Below are 18,933 nucleotides of genomic sequence, written 5' to 3' on the forward strand. Positions count from 1 at the left end.
CCATCTTCTGATCCGGAGAGGGCTGCAGACTACCACATGCCTCCTCCAATACATGTGGAGTCACCAGCCGCCTCCTCTCGCCTGACAGTGAGAAGTTTCGCCAGGGGGACGTAGCACATGGGATGATCGCGCTATTCTCCTCAGTTCCCCCTCCCCCATGAACAGGCGCCCCCAACTGGCTAGAGGATGCGCTAGTGCAGTGACCAGGACACACACACCCACATCTGGCTTCTCACCCGCAGACACGGCCAATTGTGTCTGTAGGGACGCCCGACCAAAGTGGAGGTAACACGGGGATTCGAACCGCCGATCTCCGTGTTGGTAGGCAATGGAATAGACCGCCATGCCACCCGGATGCCCTCCAAAGTTTTTATGATCATAAGCATACTGGTTCTGCAGGAGATTGACTTAATACCAAACCGGTAATTAGAGAAGCATACATCTGCATCAACACTCACTTCGCAAAGAAAGCTGAGGTTAGTTATCAGGCTCACAATGACAGGAAGTGGAGATGAAGAATCAGCGAGAACGTCACGCATGCACGCACAAATACAAACACAAAGCACACATTTTGTCTTTAAATAGCAGGGGATACACTTGCCTGTAGCTTGAATGCTTTGGGAGATTCGGGCTGGTTGTTATGGATAAACAAATGCAAGTGTTAAAACCTGAAGCGTTTAAGTCGGACACAAGCCACAAACAGTAGCGTAAGGCTACAGAATGGCAATGGGTGACATGAAAAAGAAGCAGTTTCCATTCAAGTTACATTAACATCAATAAGAAAAACTAGGTTAGGAGGTTTGCTCTGAGCATTAATACATGGCTACACAGTTACAATGAAAAAATTTTTATGGAACTATCAAAATGAAAATAGACATATAAAATGTGGGTCCTATCAGAATCTGTGCCGAAGCACACATCAGACTGCATTATACTACAGTGACATGCCCAAGGATGACATTCATATTATCAGTGAAGACAAATGAAGAAAATGTAATATTGCACAAGAGTCATTCACGTGGTATATGCTCGAGAAGAGAAGAGAAGAGAAGAGAAGAGAAGAGAAGAGAAGAGAAGAGAAGAGAAGAGAAGAGAAGAGAAGAGAAGAGAAGAGAAGAGAAGAGAAGAGAAGAGAAGAGAAGAGAAGAGAAGAGAAGAGGCTTGGCCGGGGATGGTTTTGGAAACATGTGGGTAGCGGGGCACTCACAGGAATGTTGTGGTCTTTGCGGCCTTTGTGTGAGGAGGCGACGTGGGCCAGGTACTGGATGACCTTCTTGGTGTTCTCTGTCTTGCCAGCACCTGATTCACCTCTGAAAGGGAGGGGGAGAGACAGGCACAATACACACAGACAAGAGAGGACAGTAAAATAGCCATCCATCCATCCATTTTACAAGCTGCTTATCCTAATTAGGGTCACGGGATGCTGGAGCCTATCCCAGTGTTCATTGGGCAGCAGGCGGGGAAACACTCTGGACAGGTTGCCAGTCCATCGCAGGGCAGATACGATCACACCTAAGGACAATTTAGTATGTCCGATTCACCTGACCGACATGTCTTCGGACTGTGGGAGGAAAGCGGAGCCGCCGGAGGAAACCCACACAGACATGGGGAGAACATGCAAACTCCACACAGAGGATGACCTGGGATGACCCCCTGGTTGGACAACCCCAGGGTTTGAACCCAGGACCTTCTTGCTGTGAGGTGACCGCGCTAACCACCATGCCGCCGGTAGTAAAATATGATCAAAATAAAAATTTGACAGTGCATGTGAGAGTGCATGTGAGCGTGCATGCATGTGAGTAAGTGAAAAAAGGACCAGTCTAATCTACTCTACAAAAAAGGCCTAGTAAAAAATGACCTAGTTTCTGCTTTGCTCATCACATCCAACAAATAATTAACCAAATTCTTTCTCTACACTTGTAAATGACGAGCTGTCAGTTGCCAGCCATGGCCAGCCAACATTTCAGGAACTGACCTGTGTACAATCATGCACAGCTTTCCAGAGTAGAGACACAGCAAAGCTACAGTAACCAAAGACCATAAAACCCAAACCAAAATAACTCTTCCATACATCATCTTGTAAATGGGGGTGTTCAACTGGGCCTCGGGGAACAATGGACAGATAGACAGGCAGAGATAGTGAAAGAGATTGAGAGAGACAGAGAAAGAGAAAGAGAGAGAGAGCAAGAGAACATCAGTCTATCTGCTTAATTTTCCTCATCCCCCCGTACTTCCATCAGTGTTTTTACTGCAGGACGCTGAGGTTTGGTGGGCAGGTCTCCAGAGTTTGGAGGCTCTGCTTTTTGGGCACGGCCGTAATGATAGCCTTGTTCAGGCTTGGCTGTCCATAGCTCTCCTAGTCAGGTCCCAGTACCCAGAAACCAAAGGCCTGGTTGTTCCCACAATGGAGTCAGCCAACAACACAGAACTACATACCAGTGGCTTTAGTCTAGCTGGCTATTACATCTGCTACACATAGAACATCGCTGTTTTGACTGCCACTCTAGAACTCAATGGGAGTGGTCTGGGATACAGGATATAGACTGTGTAATATAGGTCAAGTCTGTAGACGGGAGACACATTAGTCCCGGTTTGGCTTGATGTCTTCATACGTGCATGACGGGAAAACAGAATGGTGATGTGTTCCCCTGGGAAAAAGCAGTTTGCCAAGTTTTCCCAAATCTTTTGCTCTCTCGTGGACAAGGTGTGAACGTGTAGGGTCAGCGGGTTAGTTTGGTGAGGATCTCTTACAATCTCCGTGTTTGTGTACATCCGTCTTTCCATCTCCGCTCACGTCCTCCGCTGACCACTCTTACACAAGACGTATCTCACTTGCGTCAGGGGGTCCACCGGTTGACTGTTGACTCTTAAGTGAGAGATTCTACAAGTGGCTACTGTCACCGGCCGCTCCCACTTCTGTCCTAAGACTAATGACATAAAGAGCTCCAACTTCACACTAGCAGGTAGACATATGTGAGGGGCGCGCCTGAGCTCAATGTCATGAGATGCAAACATTTTAAAGGAATATTCAGGCACAATAGCTCAGAGAAGGACAATATAGTGCTAACTCTTGCACACCTTACAGTTGATTGCCTGCTTGGTACTCTAGAAAACCAGGTTTGTTTCACTTTTGTGTTAATTCTGACAGTGTGGATTAAAGTGTCAGTAAAACACCCTTAAAATGTCGATGTAACCAAACTAAACTACGCCAGTCTGGTAGTTCGTACAGTCATACTTTGTCACCGGAAACCAATGGGAAAGGATTGTTTTATAGTGAGGTGTCAGCCCCTCCGGATGAGGTGACCCACCTCACTGATCAAATGGGAAATGGGAAATACTGCTGACATGGTGCCATTGCGGCCAACAGGGGGCGCAGTGCTCTATATGCTCCAGCATGCAAGGCAGATTACACAACTGCTCTATTCAGAGGCAAAGGCAATACCAGCCAGAGAGAGAGAGAGAGAGAGAGAGAGAGAGAGAGAGAGAGAGAGAGAGAGAGAGAGAGAGAGAAGCACTTAATTGCCCACTGTCATGACGGACATAAAGGCAGGGCAGCAACCCACACTCATAAATCCCTCGGCAATGGATAAAACAGCCGCAAAGCCCAACTTCCCCAAAAACCTTTTTGAAACTGGTCTTTAAGTGAAACTGAGCAGGATGAGGGGGAGCGGCACAGGAGAAACACAAGAGAAGAGGAGAAATACCAGGCAACCTTTTAGGGTTTAGTTCACTGGGGCAAAATAACTGGAAACCAGCTAATTCGGGGTGGGGGGTGTTCAAACGAGGATGAGGGATGCTTAATCCTCGTGAACATTTCTCCAAATGAACTCTGAATGCTTATCAAGTCATTAGAATTCAAATGGGTTCGACTCCACTCTCCTTCACAGCGAGGGGCATTTTAACAGACAAAGAAGGAAAAGTTCAAGGCCGAGTGGGAAGTTTCTGCCTGCACCAAACAGAGACCTCTATTTAAGTGCGAGCCGGACAACCTTCACCCAAGAACAGTTTCATTTTCCAGCCAATCAAGCAGCTATATCACCACAACCCATGTACAAAGTCACCGTTAAAAATGGATAACAGGAGAGGAAAAGGAAAGGAGAAGAGGTTTTGAGACAGGTTTATAAAGAGATGATCAGCGACCAGGTTGGGTCTTTAGTACAAATTCAAGAGTCCGCATTGGCAAAGAAATAGGTAGTAGTAAGAAAAAAAAGCATGGGTTTATGATGTGAGTTTATGAGAAGTAAATTACTCACGTGCAAAGGATTGATTGGTCCTCACGATCTATGGGGAGAAAGCAGAAAAACAAAAATCAGCATCTTTCCCTGACAAAGACCAGATTACTTCAAAACATCAACTTAACAAGTACATCACTCCATTTTATAGTCGAGAGCTGTGATTTACAGCCTCATAGGTCGACCAGCTCCCAAGCCATCTCTCAAAGGAATGCCGCGGTTGTGATCATATACTAACACCAAAATTAACAAGATTAACCGCGGTAATTTTAATCACGGGGGAGATTTCAGTCCAAGCCCAGATGAGCATATTAGCTGTGTCCACTCAGGTGAGTGACCCTTCACCTTTGGGGGATTTTGCTGCAGACCACAAGGAACTAATCAGACCAGCATCAGATCTGAGAATTTCTACTCTAATCTCAGATTACAATAACTAGAGAAGAGTCTTTAATCCCAACTGGTGAATAACATCTTAATATTAATACAAGCCTTTAAAATCTGCTAATATGCAGCTTTCACAAGACCTGCAGGTTATACAGGATATCAATTTATGTGTGTGTCCATCGAGAAATGTTGGTACAGAATGTAGGATTTAATTTACTCAGGATGTACTCAGGACAGTATAAAGTACCTTGTGGGATGGACTACTATCCGGTATGTGTGAGCGAGTGAAACTCACGAACAAAACTAGAACACACTCCTGGTAGAGACTACACACCCCCCGAGTAGGACACATCTCACCTCTCTAAACAAAGCTGTGACGAGTGAAGCCGCCATCCCCAGCTCCATCACGCCATTATTTATCAATCTTTAACTCTACCACCAACCCTCCATCCTGACATCTCTCTCGAGCTGCATCCTTCACACACCTCTTCCTTCCATCCACGTCACACAAACACCAAAAACTGATCGGCAAACAAAGTCACGAGTCATCTTTTCCACGGATTAACTTTGAGATCGCTAAATTACTTAAGCCTACAGCCATGGCGCTATGTTCCAAAACTGCTCGTATGCAACGCAAGGTATGAACCATGACATCACGCAGTTTTTCAGGAGCTCTCTGACAAAGCTGAAATGACACAGGTGTCACAACAAAAAGGGGTTGAGGCCTAAAGCATATGGCACCGAAACCAGGTGCTGACTCTGTGACACAGCACGTCTATCAACACACGCTCTGATGTCCAGAAATAGGTTCCGCTCTTGGAGCTGAGGTGGAAACGTCCCGTCACAGGGCAGAACAGAGCGATAACCGGAGTCTTGTTACCCCGACAGAAGCCGGTTTCCAGCTCAAGCAACGTCGAGCAGATATGTCATCACTTCATTTGAGTCGAGGAATTCTTGACTCGGTGTTGAGACGGCATCAACAAAAGCGCTTGACAGTTAAAAATTCATCAAAACTGCCAAGTAGTCAAGTGTTGTAAAATCCACTTGATGTGCACACACACACACGCACGCACACACACACACACGTGCAACGCACACAGCCATACTCCAGCAGGGTGAAATTGATATTGTGCTGTGTGCACAGCGGGTCCCTCTACTGTTCGCCAATAAATGTGTGCATTCCTGTGGCAGGAATTCAGACGTTTCATTTCCTGACACGACATCCAAAAACACCTCAACATTCCTATCGCTCCATAAAACTGAAAGGAATGGACCCACCCTGTGTGCAATCTGTGCGCACACGTGCACCCACGCACACAAACACCTAATATGCTTACTTGAATTTACACACATTATCAGGACTCAGGGACATTTATTTGTCGTTTCCCCCCAGCCCACAGCAGTGCAACACAAAGACTACAAAAAAACTACAAAAAACTACAAAAACACATGTATCCAACATATCACAAAAATTCCACTGTCCAAGAGAGCGAACACCAACCAGGATGACTGTGGAAAGTGCCGGTCTGCATGGGCTAGCAGTTAGCTTAGCCTGCCCCCCTTCTGCATCCTGTCAGACCGCCCTGGGTGCTTCCTCTTCGGGGTCAGCTCCGGGCAGGACCGTGGTCCCTGGGCCCACAGCATGTAGCAGACCAGGCTTTCCCAACCGATCCAACGCCAGCTCTCCCAGTCAGACACCCTTGACACACCTTCCCGCATGCCACACGATGACACCAAAAACACAGTTGATGCCAGGCGAGGCCGCCGCCGGACCGCCCTCGGTGTTATCAGAACTGCCAGTCTGCATGGGCTAGCAGTTAGCTTAGCCTGCCCCGCTTCTGCATCCTGTCGGACCGCCTTCGGTGCTTCCTCTTCTGGCTGCAGCTCCGAGCAGGGCTGTGGTCCCTGGGCCCACATGATGCAGGAGACCAAGCTCTCCCAGCCGATCCAGCGTCAGCTCTCCCAGCCATCAAATGAAGACAACTTAGACGCAGACGTGGACAAAGACACTGCATGGACGGTACTGGGTGGGGCCGCCGCAAACGCGAGTTCGCGCCGCCATCTTCCCACACTGGTACTGGGTGAGGCTGCTGCAAAAGTGAGTTCGCGCCGCCATCTTCCTGCACCGGCAGCGGATGATGATATTCATTTACCCTCTCGAAATGGTCACATACCGTGCACATACAGTTGGTAGAAATCCACACACATAATTACAGACACGCTCTCTAGAGCCATAGCATCACATTTTTGCCATTTCTGTATATTCTGTGCATGGTTTCATACCCCACGCGTTCTGCCACATCCTCACTGCAGTAGCTACCAGGACACCACTGAAGGGGAGGCAAGGTGAAGGGGCGCTACAGTTTGACATGTTCAACTCCATCCATGTGGCTGTGAGGACACAGAGATTAGGCTGGGGTTTACAAGAGGTGTGAATTGTGGAGGAAGTCGACAACACAGCTGACTGGCATAAGATTATGTTAAATCAGTGTATCGCCCATCTCTTGTTGGTTTCAACAGGAGGTCGCCGATTGGTCTGAGAGTCACACACACACACACACACACACGTCAAGGTCTCATCTTCTTCAACCTGCCATCTCGCTGCACACTGTAGGTTGGTCACTTGATGAGGAACTGAAACGAGGGCATTGCCTTCGAAGGGATGACAAATGATCCAGACAGGAAGACGTTCGCTCCCTACATCCCATGAACTCAAACCTAGTTCACGTGGGTCAGCTTTCGCAGAGGACCCACTGCCTAAGAGTCTCTATCAGGTGTCAGCTTTCGCCACCAAAATGACCTTTTGTCCTAACACCGTAGTGAGAACAGGCCTACGGCATCAAATGTCTGTGACAAATGACCTTTCCAGCATTTGTCTGTGTTGTGCATGTGTGTCTTGTGTATTTTGGCATATGTGCACACATGTGTGTGTGCATGTATGTAGTATATCTGTTAATGAGAACCAATCTCATTAGCAAGGTGCTCTCTTTTCAGATCCCATTGATTTGTTTTTCTGCCCAACTCTTGTGTGCAGACAAGCGCCTTCACAGTTGCCTACCAACACAGTATCACCGGGTCGAATCCCTGTGTTACCTCCGGCTTGGTTGGGCGTCCCTACAAACACAACCGGCTGTGTGTGCAGGTGGGAGGTGAGATGTGGGTATTTGTCCTGGTCACTGCACTAGCGCCTCCTCTGGTCAGTTGGGGCGCCCCCCCAGATCGGCAGAGAGGGGGTGCAGCAGCGGCTCAAAAAGAGCAGGGTAATTGGCCAGATACAATTAGGGTGAAAAAGGGGGAAAATAATATCCAATGAGTGTAATAGCACAAAGGGGATAATCAATGAGCTTCACACAATATTTGCACTATTTCCCCTTGACAAAAAGGCAGCCATCAAGACTTGGATCAAAGTTTGATTGCTGTTCCTGTGTGTGTGAGCGAGCGAGCGAGCGAGCGAGCGAGAGAGAGAGAGAGGGAGAGAGAGAGAGAAAGAGAGAGCACTTTCGTGTAGGTGTAATTCACCAGGCAACAATGTACATAAACCTGATCTGATTCGACAAGTGTTCATTTTCACAAGTCTGGAAATCTGTTCTCACTGAATTCGTGCACGCAACACAAAATAACTGATTACGACTGTGAACAAAAACAAAATATGCAAGCACTAAACAGCCTACGAGCGGCATAAAATCACCTTCACATGATTAAAAGAACCCTCTTACATCACTTCCCCCGCAATGTGTCTGAAACCAGCACCTGTTTGTAATCTGCGATAAAGCTGTGATAAATATTACCAGAGATACAAGTCTGTAAACGGCCGTGATTAATTTTAGAGTTAAACAATATTATAACTCTGAGGAGAGGCAGTTCTGGAGTCAGCATGAGGGGTAGTTTGGGGGGTTGTTTGGGACAATTATTAGGACTCCAGTGAACTGAGACTGTCCTGAGGGCAGAATGGGGTACAGTACAAGCCAACATAACCAGTAATGTTTGGCATACAGGCATATCCCAGCAGCAGCTGACTGAGCCGGTCACTGATGGGAAAAGTAGGCCGGCTCCACGATCCCTGTACGTCCTTACAAGGCAGACAGTGGGTTAAAGTGTGTATGTATGAGGGCTGTTGGGGAGTCATGGGGGTTGACTTGAGGATCCAAATATGTGCAAGTGTGTGTGTGTGTGTGTACACCTCGTGTGTGTGTCTGTAGAGGTGATTGACATCTGGGTCATCAATCAGAGTTGATTTAAGGGAAGGGAAGAGCAGCAGAATGTCACAGTTAAACTGACCAAACACAAGGGTCAACACACACGCACACACACACACACACACACACAAACCTTAGGCCAAAATCTAACATTCAGAAAGTGTAAACAGAGGTACACAAAAATACACATCGTTTTGGTTTTTCAGTCCTGCTCCAGCCCCACACAGTGTGCAGACCTGTAGTGCTGCTTCATTCTCTGTTCATCTACCCTCTATCTCCTCCACTGTGATGGAGTTATTCTTTTTCATTTGACTTTAAATACCTTTCCGTATCCATTTCCTCCATAACTGACCTACTCGACCCTTTTTTCCTGATAAACGGTCCCTCGTTTTATCTACACTTGATGCTGTCTGACCCCCCCCCCCCCCCTCCATTTTCAGTAAGGGCGGTCATATGAAGAGGATATTTTCTTTCCTGGTCAGTAAGGGCAGGTTTTACTAAACGCTCTCCTGCAGCCAGACAACCGGGGATCAGCTACCAATATCAAAAAGACAACGCTCTGTGAGGCATTTCAAAAACAAAATTTCAAACAAAAAGTTAAGGCCGGGGACGTCCGGTTTGCGTAGCGGTCTACTCCGTTGTCTACCAACACAGGGATCACCGGTTTGAATCCCCATGTTACCTCCGGCTTGGTCGGGCGTCCCTACAGACACAATTAGCCGTGTCTGCGGGTGGGAAGCCGGATGTGGGTATGTGGTCCTGCTCACTGCACTAGTGCCTCCTCTGGTCGGTCGGGGCGCCTGTTCAGCGGGGAGGGGGAACTGGTGGGAATAGCGTGATCCTCCCATGCGCTACATCCTCCTGGCGAAACTCCTCACTGTCAGGTGAAAAGAAGCGGCTGGCGACTCCACATGTATGGGAGGAGACATGTGGTAGTCTGCAGCCCTCCCCGGATCAGCAGACGGGGTGGAGCAGCAACCGGGACGGTTCAGAAGACTGGGGTAATTGGCCAAGTACAATTGGGGGGGGAAAGTAAAAAAAAATTATTTTTTTTTAAAGTTAAGGCCAAAAATACCTTGATGCATGAAAGCCAATGTACAAATATTGGATCATACTGGATGATGATAGTGAATTTAAATTCACTGTGACATTACTAAATTTAAACTCACTCGAGTATTTTCATGAGTTAGTGGTAATAATACTACGTAAATTGGGTAAATGAATACTTACACTAAGGCCTGAAACATTATGACTAAGACTGACTAAACAGACTAAGTAAATCTATTACTCAAAATGGTGGAATGAACCCCCGTCTTCCATCGGGGCAGCAGACTCGCTTACCTCATCTAATAAGTATTTTCTTTTTCCAGGCCTACCTTAATCCACAGATGGTCTCTAAGCATGACTGTGATACCGACTGTGCCACTGGCCATCTCGTCTGGAACCCCCTATTACTCGTGTCACTTTGGAGATACAGCTGTTGCACGCCTACACCGATGACAGTTGACACGATGTTGTGCGTTCTTGGTTGTGATACGACTGCTATTCTGGCGAGATGACACACGGATGTGTCTGCCAAGTGGAAAGTGGCGCTGGACAAAAGTGTCAGCTAAATGAGGAAATGTAAAATGTTAGAGCGGAAGCAGCAAATACACCAGGGTATTAATGTCCATATTTCAGCAGTATGGTTGTGAGGGGTGGGGTGCAGTCAGGTTATTGATGAAGGTCAAGTCAATTTTATTTGTATAGCCTAATATCACTTAGCTGTCCATTTTCCTTTCCCGCATGGCAAAAATTGTTATATGTTGTGGCCGGGGTTAAAAGACTGGGTGATGTGCTTATTAAACACAACCTTGAATAATCTGTCTTATTCTCTCTGTCTTTCTCTCTCTCTCACACACACACACACCTTCCCCCACTGTCTCTTACACACTGATTTAATTAGAGATTTTAAAAGGTGATTGGCTTTTTATATGCTTGGCTTTTTTTTAATTATCTCAAGCCATTTAGTTTTTAGTCTTAAATTAAAACAAATGTTTTGGGGTTTTTTTGCACTTGGCATGCAGGACCGCTTGGATCCGCGGGTGAAGCGTATCCATCTGGTCTGCCCTGCCACTTTGGGCCCTGGCCCTCTGCTGTCTTTGGCAGCTGGCTGCTTCCTTTATCGCCATGACAACAAGCGGCCTGGTCGTGTTTACCCAGGATGCCATGTTGACTGGATGTAGGCCGGTCAGTCGAATTGAACGTGCTCCTCTACCTATCCGAAGGCTCGTTAATGCCACACTAAATCCTTCCCCTCCTTCGTTCTTGCCCTCGCTTCCCTTTTTTACCCTGCTTTTGCTCTCCGTGGATGGCCCGAAGCCAGACAGTTACTTTGAACATAAAGAAATAAAGAGTGGGACTTTTATTGGACCAAAAAAAATGCTTTTTCAAACCCACAGGCTTCCTTAACTCAGTCACTTCATCAACGGTTACAACAAATTAGTCACTCGCCCGAACCCTGCACCACACAGTCAACCCCCAACCAGTCATTAGACTGGAGATTAGGACATGGAAGCAGTCACGTTGGTTCATTTGTTCGTTGAGCTAAAGGCTAGACCCTGGTTACGTCACTATCTGAATATCGGCGCTATCTCAGAGCACAGGAAAGGGTAGCTTTCAGCCCAACTGATATGTGTGTGGCGCTCACAGTTCAACCGCCGCTCAAATATACAAGCTGCCGGTCTGTGCAGCTTGAAAATAACTGTTTTCACTCCACATCACAGATCCAACCATCAGAGATTTGTTTCCCTCCGGATGCTGCCAGTGCCGTTGTTTGCCACAAGTTTGATAGGCTTCCCAGTGTTACCTTTTTATGACATTCTACTGAAGTAAAATATTTCAGTGAGAGGGAATAGGAAAGAATAACAACAGCACGATCCATAGGGGAAAAAAATGCCTTCAATACTTTGAATCAACACCGAAGATGGTTTTTGTGCTCCATTTTATTTTCCAGGTGGCACAACTTAATTTTGCAGGACGACGTGCTACCAAAATATTCGGAATTTGCCAAGTCATTTGGGGATGCAAAATAACATGCATAAAAGTGAAACATATCTCATCATTATGATTAAATAATCAATATCGTGGACAGAGCCAAGATGAATTATGAGGAGGGTAAATAACTTTCATCCTGAGGTAGACCCCCTTAAAAACATTATAAGGATAAAATAATTTTCTGAATTAGGGCTGGGCGATACTGACAAAATCAAATATTGCAAAGTTTTTGACCGAATACCCCTATATATATTCTGTGAAAATAGTTTGGGGATTACTATCTAGTCTGATATCACAATATATGCTCTCACAATATACTCTCTCTCTCTCTCTCGGTGCATGCTGGTAGTCGGTGTATGAGTAAGTGTGTGTGGTGAGAGCAACCTGCTGTTAGTAAGTTCAATGTATTTATCCAGTTTATAGTTGGTTGTTTTTGTCTTTAAGGCTGATGGTGTCAGATTGAATTTGTTTTTTTGGTCGTGAGCTACATTTGCTGTAGTCTGTGTGTTTTGTTTGTTGTAGCTTGTTTTGTTTTTCAGTGTGAGAGAGATGGCGTCCTCGGAGAGTCTTCCACTCTCTATCCGACATGGAGTGCGGGTTAAGCCCAATCCATCTGTTCTGGTAGAGGTGGTTCTCCTGGCTCTGAGAGACCGTGTGGGACACGCCAACCTGTCCTATGCCTCCAGGATGAACAAAGGTGTGGTTGTTTTCCTGAAAGAGGAGCGTTTTATGGTTGAGTTAATAGAGAGTGGGGTCTCTCTGAATGGCATCTATCTGCAGGTTTCCCTGCTTGCCGCGCGTCCCACCTGGGTCACCATCTCCGGTGTTCCCCCATTCATTCCCAATGAGGTGTTGGAGTGGGAGCTGCAGTGCTTCAGGAAGCTGGTAAGTAGTTTTAGGACTATGGGTTTAGGCTGTAAGAGCGATAAATGGAAACATGTCCAATCCCTCTGGAGACAGGTGTTCATGTTTCTGAATTGTCCATCACAGACGCTGGCGGTTTCCTTCAGAGTGAAACATGGGGAGGGACATTACATGGTGTACACCAGCACAGGCAGTATGAAATGCTTTGAATGTGGGGATGTGGAGCACAAGTGGAACACTTGTCCTCACAGGCCGGCCGAGGGGTGTCCCGAGCCGGGGGCCAGGCCGGCCGAGGAGCACACTAATGCTGGGGCTCCGCTAGCTGAGGAGCCAGCGGATGCTGCTGCTCTGCGCTTCTCCCCCGACTGAGCCAGAGGCTGGAGAGGGATACAGTGGGTAGGCAGATAATCAGGCAGGGGAACAGCAAGCTTATTCAGGCAGTGAGAATGTAACTGATGACAAATTGGTTGTACTGACTGTCACAACATAAGAAAGGAAAGGAGCAGAGGAGGCACCGGCAGCAACAGAAAGCAGCAGAAAAGGGCCAGCAGCTGGACCTGACCAAAGTCAGGCTGGTGGTGCAAAGCCGAGAAAGGGTGAGTCATGTATTATGGAGAGTGTTGCTGGTGAGGATAAGGTGGAGGAAATAGGGTATGACACTGACTCTGTCTGTATCTGTTACAGACTCAGTCATACAGTAGAGATCTATACATGCTAGAGGAAATTAATGGTTTCTTAGATGAAACGTTTAGAAAATCTGTGAAAGTATGAGTTTTTTCTAGATACAGGAAAATGTATTAAAAGCATGCTGACTGTCCTGAAAGTAGTTGGTTCTGATGTGTTAGATGAAAAAAAAAAATTCCGATTGAAAAAACACAACAGGTCTCAGAAAGATGCTTAACACTAATAAAGGAAAAGGTTCAAAAAGGTTAAAGACTACATAAGTAAGGTCATGATGAGTGTGTTGCAATATATATATATATATATATATATATATATATATATATATAGGTGATCTTCCTCTTACTGTTTCCTCTACCTATTTATATCATCTCTCTGTCTTTTATGCACAAGGTGAGGGTCAGCTCTTTGAATATTAATGGTGGGAGGGATCAACAGAAGATGGCAGTCATTTCAGAAATGATCATACAGAAAAGATTAGGATTTTTTTGTTGCAGAAAACACAGCAACAAAGAGAATGAAATAGATTGGGGTTTGTAGTGGAAGGGCAGGTATTTTCTGTCTCATGGGACTAATTTCTCTGCTGGTATAGCCATTTTCTCCAGGGCTTAATGTTGATATCATCTCTACTACAGACATAGTGACAGGCAGGGCTTTAGTGGTTACAGAAAAAATAGAGGACCTATCTATTTTTCTGTTTCTTTAATACTATATAGCTATGCTGCAAATCAGGGCTCAGACAGGCTGGACATCTTTCAGAATATAAAGGTTTTCTTAAAACAATGTGATCAGAGCAAATGTGTTGTGATGGGGGGAGATTGGAATTGTACTACAAATTTTACATTAGACAGAACAGGAGAGGAACCCCACTTACTCATCTACCACTTTATCACAGGTGAATTCAGAATCAGGTGTGGTAGATGTATGGAGGGTCAAAGATCCCCAGGTTAGGTAGTATACATGGGTTAAGGTGCTAGATGGGAAGGTGAGTGCAACCAGGCTGGATAGGGCTTACATATCACATAGGTTTAGCAACAGGTTACTGACCCATTAGGGTTCACTGACCATCACTTAGTCACTCTGGACTTTCACATCTTACCAACCACTAAATGCAGCTCATGTTGGCACTTTAATGTTAAGCTGCTTCAGGACAGTGATTTCTATCAGAAATCTGAGACATTCTGGGTAATCTGCAAAGGAAGAGGGACTTTGAGTCCCTGAGTTAGTGGTGGGAAGTGGGCAAGGCTCAGAAAACTCACACCACTTCCCACCACTTCCCACAGAAAACTCGTATACATACGAGTTTTCTGTCAACACCATACAAGTCATTCTACAGTGAGAGTCAAAAGACTCATTCAGGATTTAGAAAAAGAAATCAGGGATTTGGATAACAGTCTATTCACTCACAACAGTACAGATAGTCACAGCCTTCAACAAAAGAAACAGGAATTAGGTTCATTTTTATATGAAAAAGTTAAAGGGGCTTTGGTCAGGTCAAGGTTCGTCAGCATTAGAGACACGGATGCTCCCATCTCCTCCTCCTTTAACCTGGAGAAGTCCATCTCTCAGACCAAACAAATGGTCTGCCCCTGCCTCCCTGATGGTATGGTAACCACTAACCTGGTTGAGATGAGACAACATGCCGTAGAGTTCTATAGTACCCTCTTCAGGATGGAGGACTGTAACAGAGAGTATGCAGATGAGCTGCTGCAGGGGCTTCCTCAATTGAGCTCAGAGGACAGAGCTGTCCTGGATGCCAATATCTCCCTGGAGGAGCTCACTGCTGCTATAGGTCAGATGGCTTCTGGTCGAGCTCCTGGACTGGACGGATTGCCTGCAGACTTTTATAAGCACTTCTGGAAGTGTTTGGGGCCCAACCTGTGGGAGGTGCTTCAGGAATGTTCTTAGACAGGCCTGTTACCAGCATCCTGTCAGTATGCACTTCTTTAACTTTTGCCCAAAAAATTAGATTTGGCTTTACTTAAGAACTGGAGACCAGTGGCTTTGTTATGTACAGACTACAAACTTCTTTCAAAAGTGCTTGCCAATAGGCTAAAAAACTTTCTGGAATTAATAATCCACAGAGACCAGTCATGCTGTGTACCAGACAGATCTATTATGGACAAAATTTTTTCTCATGAAAGATTTATTTGACATTTGTAAACTGTACAATTTTGATGTTGGAATTATATCATTAGATCGGGAGAAAGTGTTTGATAGGGTTGACAATGGTTTTCTTTTTCCACTTTAAGAACTTTTGGTTTTGGAGGTGGTTTTGTATCACTGCTGGGTTTGTTGTATAAGGACGCTTTCTGTTTGATGAAAGTGGGTGGTGGGCTGAGCTGCCCAGAACAGATTCAGAGAGGCATGAGACAGGGATGTCCCATCTCTGGACAGCTACACTCTTTAGCTATTTAGCCTCTTCTGAATAGATTAAGATCCAGACTATCAGGACTTATGCTACCAGGGTCGACTCAGCATCCCTTGCTGATGGTATCAGCTTATGTTGAAGACATTACTGTGTTTGTCAGAAACCAGAGAGATGTGGGGTTCCTGGGTAGTAGTTTAGACATGTATGAAATGGCATCTTCAGCAAAAGTGAATTGGGGAAAAAAGTAGAGCTCTGCAGGTTGGGCAGTGGGCAGACAAGGACATGCCAAAGTTACCAGGAAACCTCAGATGGGGAAAGCAGGACATGAAAACTTTGGGTGTTTTTCTTGGAACAGAGGAGTTTCAGAGGAAGAACTGGGGGGGGGGGGTGCTATGCAGGGAGTGTGTGCCAGACTGTCTAAATGGAAATGGTTGCTACCTCAGCTTACCTATAAGGGTCCTGGATCATCAATAACTTGGTTGCCTCGACCCTTTGGCGATAGTCTTACCTCCACCAAGGGGCCTGACTGAAGGAATTCAGCGGGCAGTTGTGGATTTCTTCTGGTCAGGGCAGCACTGGCTGAGATCAGTGATACTGTACCTGCCGGTACAGGAGGGAGAACAGGGCCTGGTAGACATCAAATCATGGGCCCCAGCCTTCAGGCTGCAGACAGCTCAGAGACTGCTATACAGCTTTGGCCTACCATGTACAGATACTGCCTGTTTGCTGCTGAGGAGGGCTGGACTCCTAGGCTATGAAAAACAATTGTTCCTGCTTCAGCCTCAGTCCATGGATTTAACTGGTCTGAGAACTTTTCACCAGTCTGTCTTACAGGCGTGGCGGTTTTTAACATTCCATCGGGAAGCTTGGATGTGGCTCTTTGAGCAGCCCTTGTTTGGAAACAGTTTCATCAACTCTCAGGTTTTGTCTTCTGTTAGCCTGAGATCCAGACTGAGAGGTTGGCTGTGTTAAGCTGGGTCTTCTCTGCTCAACATCAGGTCCAATAGACTGCTCCTCAGGCTGGTGGAGGAGGTTTGTGCTTCCCCTGCCAGAAATGAATATGAGTATGCCTTTCCTTCCCTGGCTGTCTCTCCTGCTGTGGGACAGTGGCAAGATAAGGAGGACATCCTGCTGTCTGTAAAGACCCTAGAGTTGGAAGACTGAGGCTCTAGGGAAAAAAGCAGCCCATTATATCAGTGTGAAGGTTTCAAACTTATACTCCCTGGCAGGGGTGAAGGTGTCAAGGTGAACTGAGTTTTTTGGTCTGGGATCATCCCTGAGGGGCTGTGGGCGGTCCCTGTACAAACCTCCTGTTAACAAATGGACAGGTGACTTCCAGTGGAGGATTGTACATGGGACCATAGCTACAAACAGGTATCTGGTGCACCTCAATCCTGGCACAGGGAATGGCTGTCCTTTCTGCTTGTAGACAGAAAAATATACCATCTGTTTATCCAGTGTTCCAGACTGGTCAGACTATTTAGCCTAGTAGACATGGTTTCAGGGGTTAGGAAAAAGATTTTCTTTTTGTCCTTTCATCTATGATCCACACTACTGTGCAAAGAAAAAATCTGTAGACACAATGAATTTCCTTTCAGGACCATGTGAGGGGCGAGGGGTCAGAAAACGTGGTTCTGATGCTGACTGGGCTGCTGGCAGCTCAGCTCAGTGTAGAGTTTGGTTTTTACAGACTGACAAAAAAAAAAGACAGAAGATTTTATGAACACTTGGGGCATGCAGAATGTGCTATGTTCAGTCAGAGAGAATTCTTTGGTTCTGAATATCTAGGGTTTTTTTTTTAATGAATTTGTTTTGTTTTAATTTTTGATTACAAAACACCCTGTAAATGGAACCTCTCTCTCTCTCTCTCTCTCTCTCTCTCTCTCTTCTCTCTCTCTCTCTCTCTCTCTCTCTCTCTCTCTCTCTCTCTCTCTCTCTCTCTCTCTCTCTCTCTCTCTCTCTCTCTCTCTCTCCTCTCTCTCTCTCTCTCTCTCTCTCTCTCTCTCTCTCTCTCTCTATGTGAATCGGTTCTGTGATGGAAAATGAAGTCTTTATTGGACAGGTTAATGTGAAGGAGTGACTTTTGGTCATTTTGTTAAAAAGATGTCATGTTAAAGTCTGTTTCTTGTTAAATAAAGACTTGTTTTAAAATAAAATAAAAATTCCCTCTCTCTCACACACGAGCTCTTTTTCTCTCCCACACATGCAAACACACCTCTCTGTGGGTTGCTGCTGAGCGAGACAGGCCGCTCTCGCATGGCAGGGTTCCCTTTGCCACTAATAATTTATCCCGACAGGATTAAAAAAAAAAAAGAAGAAAAAAAAAAGAACCCAATTCCTTACATTCCGGAGCTTTCCCCTTCTCCATTCCCCTCTACAAAACCCCTAATTACAACCATAACCACTTAACGACATATAATAATTCACTTTATCACCCCTTACATGTCCATAAACAGACTACAGACTACAACGTACAATATGCTGTATTGTCAGTCCATCGTATATTTAACGCCTGGGGCTTGCACTTTGTGTCAATAGAAGGTCAGTGTGTATTGTATCAAGGTCATGGTACATGCTCAGTAATCCAGGTAAAGAAATCTCAGAAAGTTGAATCAGTTCATCTGGACACAAAGTTTATTGGGAGAGACATTTCACCACTCATTAAAGTGATGTTGCCAGTCTCAGCTGACTGCAGGTATCCCCCAACCTTATAAACGGCACCGTCGCATAACGACTAAACCGGCACAGTTGAGTCACAACCGAAACCAGTAATCAGTGTCATATGTAAATTGTCGTGACCATTAACTAGAGTTACAATGGTCATATGTACTATTCACAAAGGATTGGGAAATACTTGGCATTGTAAGGTGCCAAGTATTCAGCATTGTAAGATGGCGACAGATGTACTGTTAGCCCCCCCCCCCTCGGTTTAGGGATGGTCGTTCCCTATTCACATAGATGGCCTCTTTGACTCCCTGTTCAAACCAGCGTTCCTCCCTATCAAGGATGTGCACATCCTCATCCTTGAAAGAGTGGCCCCTGACCTGTAGATGGTGTAGACTGTGGAGTCCTGGCCTGATGTGTTGGCTCTCCTGTGTTGTGCCATCCTCTTGGCCGGCGTCTGTTTAGTTTCCCCAATGTAAAAGTCACTGCAATCCTCCTGGCACTT

At 45.9% G+C, this 18,933-nt stretch overlaps 1 protein-coding gene across 1 annotated transcript in view; it reads right to left on the reverse strand.

The window, feature by feature from the left end:
• LOC130119431 (myosin-10-like) overlaps positions 1–18,933 on the reverse strand; it is a 119,036-nt gene that overhangs the window by 69,896 nt on the left and 30,207 nt on the right. Inside the window, exons 4-5 of the mRNA XM_056287934.1 lie at positions 4,254–4,281; positions 1,208–1,310 (exon numbers count right to left, since the gene is read on the reverse strand). Of these exons, the coding sequence (XP_056143909.1) occupies positions 1,208–1,310; positions 4,254–4,281 (131 nt within the window). The remainder of the gene's footprint in view (positions 1–1,207; positions 1,311–4,253; positions 4,282–18,933) is intronic.

This window comes from Lampris incognitus, chromosome 10, assembly GCF_029633865.1.
Source record: "Lampris incognitus isolate fLamInc1 chromosome 10, fLamInc1.hap2, whole genome shotgun sequence".
NCBI lineage: Eukaryota > Metazoa > Chordata > Actinopteri > Lampriformes > Lampridae > Lampris > Lampris incognitus.